The 2,781-nt window shown below is 49.9% G+C and overlaps 1 protein-coding gene across 1 annotated transcript in view; it reads left to right on the plus strand.

The window, feature by feature from the left end:
• Positions 1 to 154, plus strand: part of TRPV2 (transient receptor potential cation channel, subfamily V, member 2) — a 9,247-nt gene extending 9,093 nt beyond the window's left edge. Inside the window, exon 15 of the mRNA XM_010138663.1 lies at positions 24 to 154. Coding sequence (XP_010136965.1) covers positions 24 to 154 — 131 coding nt within the window. The remainder of the gene's footprint in view (positions 1 to 23) is intronic.
• The last annotated feature ends 2,627 nt before the right edge of the window (positions 155 to 2,781 follow it).

The following is a 2,781-nucleotide window of genomic DNA, read 5'->3' on the forward strand; positions in this document are numbered from 1 at the left end:
GCTGTGTTTGTCTCCTGCTGTAGAGACCAGGTCATGGAAACGGATGCCACAGAAACAAGCGAGATCAGCTGTTCCAGAGGAGCAGTCGCTGCTGCAGCCCCAGCCATCATCAACAGAGATGATGCCTCTAGAGGGACAATCCAGAAGTCTTTAGCAGGTTTTCTGGATTGCAGCCTTGCTTCCATCTTCAGAGGAGTAGTTCTTCTGTAGCGGCTGGAGGAACTGAAGGCGTTATCGGTATTGAAGTGCACAGAGACTCTGGTTCAGCCTGTGGCTTTAAATATTTTCATTTGCACTTTAATTTCCTCTGAAGAAACTATTTTTACTCGACTTTCTCTGCCTGATACTTTCTTATTGCTACATCTAAAGGTACAAGAATGAGAGCAAGATCCTGGGGGCAGGGGGAACAGCAGAGCTTCCTGAGCTCTGTAGGAACATGCTGTGTGCCACAGAGACACAAAGGACAGCTTGACTCTTACTCGTTTGTCATGAGACTGCGCTGGAGTGCTGTGGAATAAAGAGTGTTGCAGAGGCATAAGAAGTTGCTAAGGATGGAGTTGGCTTCTGTGCAAAACGCTGTGGGTGTGAGACGTGAGTGGGCAAACACTCGGTGTTCAGTCATGGAGCCATGCTGGGTCTGGCAGTACTGGCAGCGCTTAGTCCACATCAGAATTCCCATTTGACATGTTACAGTGAAATCATTTGCCTGATTTCCTGGACCTGTAACTTCACACGGTGGGTTTCTGAAACATCTGTCTTCCACAGGTTGTAGAAAACAGCAGCAGAATCCTGTGTGTGGCTTGCGAGAGGCAGAGGGGCCAACATGTGTTGTGTGATTAACATTTCCTGTCGGTCTGTGTGGGCATCCTGTCGTGCTGTAAATGACTGCAAGGACCTCGTTGCTTTTTGTACTGTGCCCTCTGCCTCAGGCAGGGTGGGAAGCACACTGGAGACTGTGGAAAAGAGATAAAACTGAGCTGTCTCGCTTTTGGCCTGTATTTAAAAATAATAACATGTAAACTGTCCATGTAGCAAGTTTTCTTAATGGAAAGTGTGCACCCCTGGATGTATTGTCAGAGCTTCATCCTCTCTCAGAAAGGAGGAGATGATGTGAGCAGCGTGGGCTGTAAGGCCTTTCACCCGGCGCTGTGCTGATCTCACTGCCACGCCAGTTAACTCTTGTTTGCCGTGGCCTCGTGTCAGTTCGTGCAGCCACATCTGGGAGTGTAACAGCTGGTGTTGTGTGGGATGCATCTTTCACCCAGGGAATGGCTAGTGATAACCTGGAAAAACTACAAACATTGGCAGCACCTTTCCCTCACTAACACGAGCTGTGCAACTCAAGATCTCCCGTCTCCCATTTCTGCTCTGAGTAAGTGATGCTGGGAGGTCTGGCTTTTGGAGACATCCTAAGCCTCTTGACTAGGACGTACACGTGGCTGGCAGCAAAAGCACTACTTTTAGGACTTGCTCCCTGTCGCTTCAAACGGGTTCTTCCCCTGGGCAATTCCCCCTGCAGCTTTGCTGCACTGAGTCTCCAAATCGTAACAAACTTCTCACTCCAGCTTCTGCTGTTGCTTTGTGAAGCCTTCAGCTGCTTTTTCCATCTATGGCTCTGTCCTAAGCGTTCCCAAGATTTGGCAAGGTCGTACTGCTCAAAAGGATCACCTGGCATATGGTGATCTATCGCTGTGCTTGACTGTCGCAGGGACGCTGTGAGATTAGGAAATGCGAATCAGAACTACCCTCCCTGCTCAGAGTCTTAATAAACTACAGAAGAGAAATTTGCTCACGGGGTTTTTGAGAGCTGTGGGCTGTGACAGCGTGCTGTGGAGGTAACCTGCTTCTTCAGCCATTCCTCAGACCTGCTTCTCTTTAAATCCCTTTCTTAAGCTTGCAGGGTTAGTTTATCTTTTGATCTGCCTCAGAAATGTTCTTAAACAGCTAAAGTCTGCTGTGAAGCAGAGCCTGGGCATGCCTTGTGCTTCGCAGTCACGCCAGGCATCGGTGCCAGCCTCTCAAGCTCGCAGATGAGGGATGCAGGGCGGCAGACAGGGACAGGCCCGTGTAGCAAACAGGCAGATCAGGCTGCTCAGAAGATGTAGCAGTGCCCAGGCTGCCGTATGGGTCTTTGTGCTATGGAAAAAAGATTTTTGAGGAGTTACAGCCTCTTCTGCAGTGAGAGGTGAGTCAGCACTACTGAGATGACTATCAGAAACCTCCCAGTTTTCTGTATTGGTGCACAAGGCTCCTCTTTGGTTTCACCATTTGATCCACTTCCCACTTTGGTCACGTTACAAACAGGAAGACTGTCCGGGGTTTATTCTCTTGGATGTCTGCAGTTTCCTGCAAGAGGAAGAACTTAAAAACTTGAAGACCCAACGTGATTTTGGGATCCACTCTTAATAGATCATGAAGTGTTGTCAGGAAGCACATCGGCCGTTTACTCAGGAACTCATCCGCAGTGAAGTGCCCTCTCCCTCCTCCTCCCACCTCTTGTGAGAGGAAAACCCCGCTGTGGGGGAACCTGTCCTTGTGCAGAGAGGCTTTGCAGGGCTCTCACCTGGAAAACAGGAACCTTTCACAAACAGCAGTGAAGGAAGCGCTGCAGTTTCGCTCTTCTCCCTGCTCTGTGTGTATGAACCTCAGAGGCTCTGAAGGCCCGGCTGTGCCGAGAGGAAAAGACACCAGCAGGTCTCGTTGCTTTCCCTGCAGGTTAGGGATGCTCAAACCCTCCCCTGTGTGACTTGGTCAAAGTCGCTTTGCTCCTGGGGCAGGGCT

The sequence above is a fragment of the Buceros rhinoceros genome, unplaced genomic scaffold (assembly GCF_000710305.1).
Source record: "Buceros rhinoceros silvestris isolate BGI_N320 unplaced genomic scaffold, ASM71030v1 scaffold36726, whole genome shotgun sequence".
Classification (NCBI taxonomy): Eukaryota; Metazoa; Chordata; class Aves; order Bucerotiformes; family Bucerotidae; genus Buceros; species Buceros rhinoceros.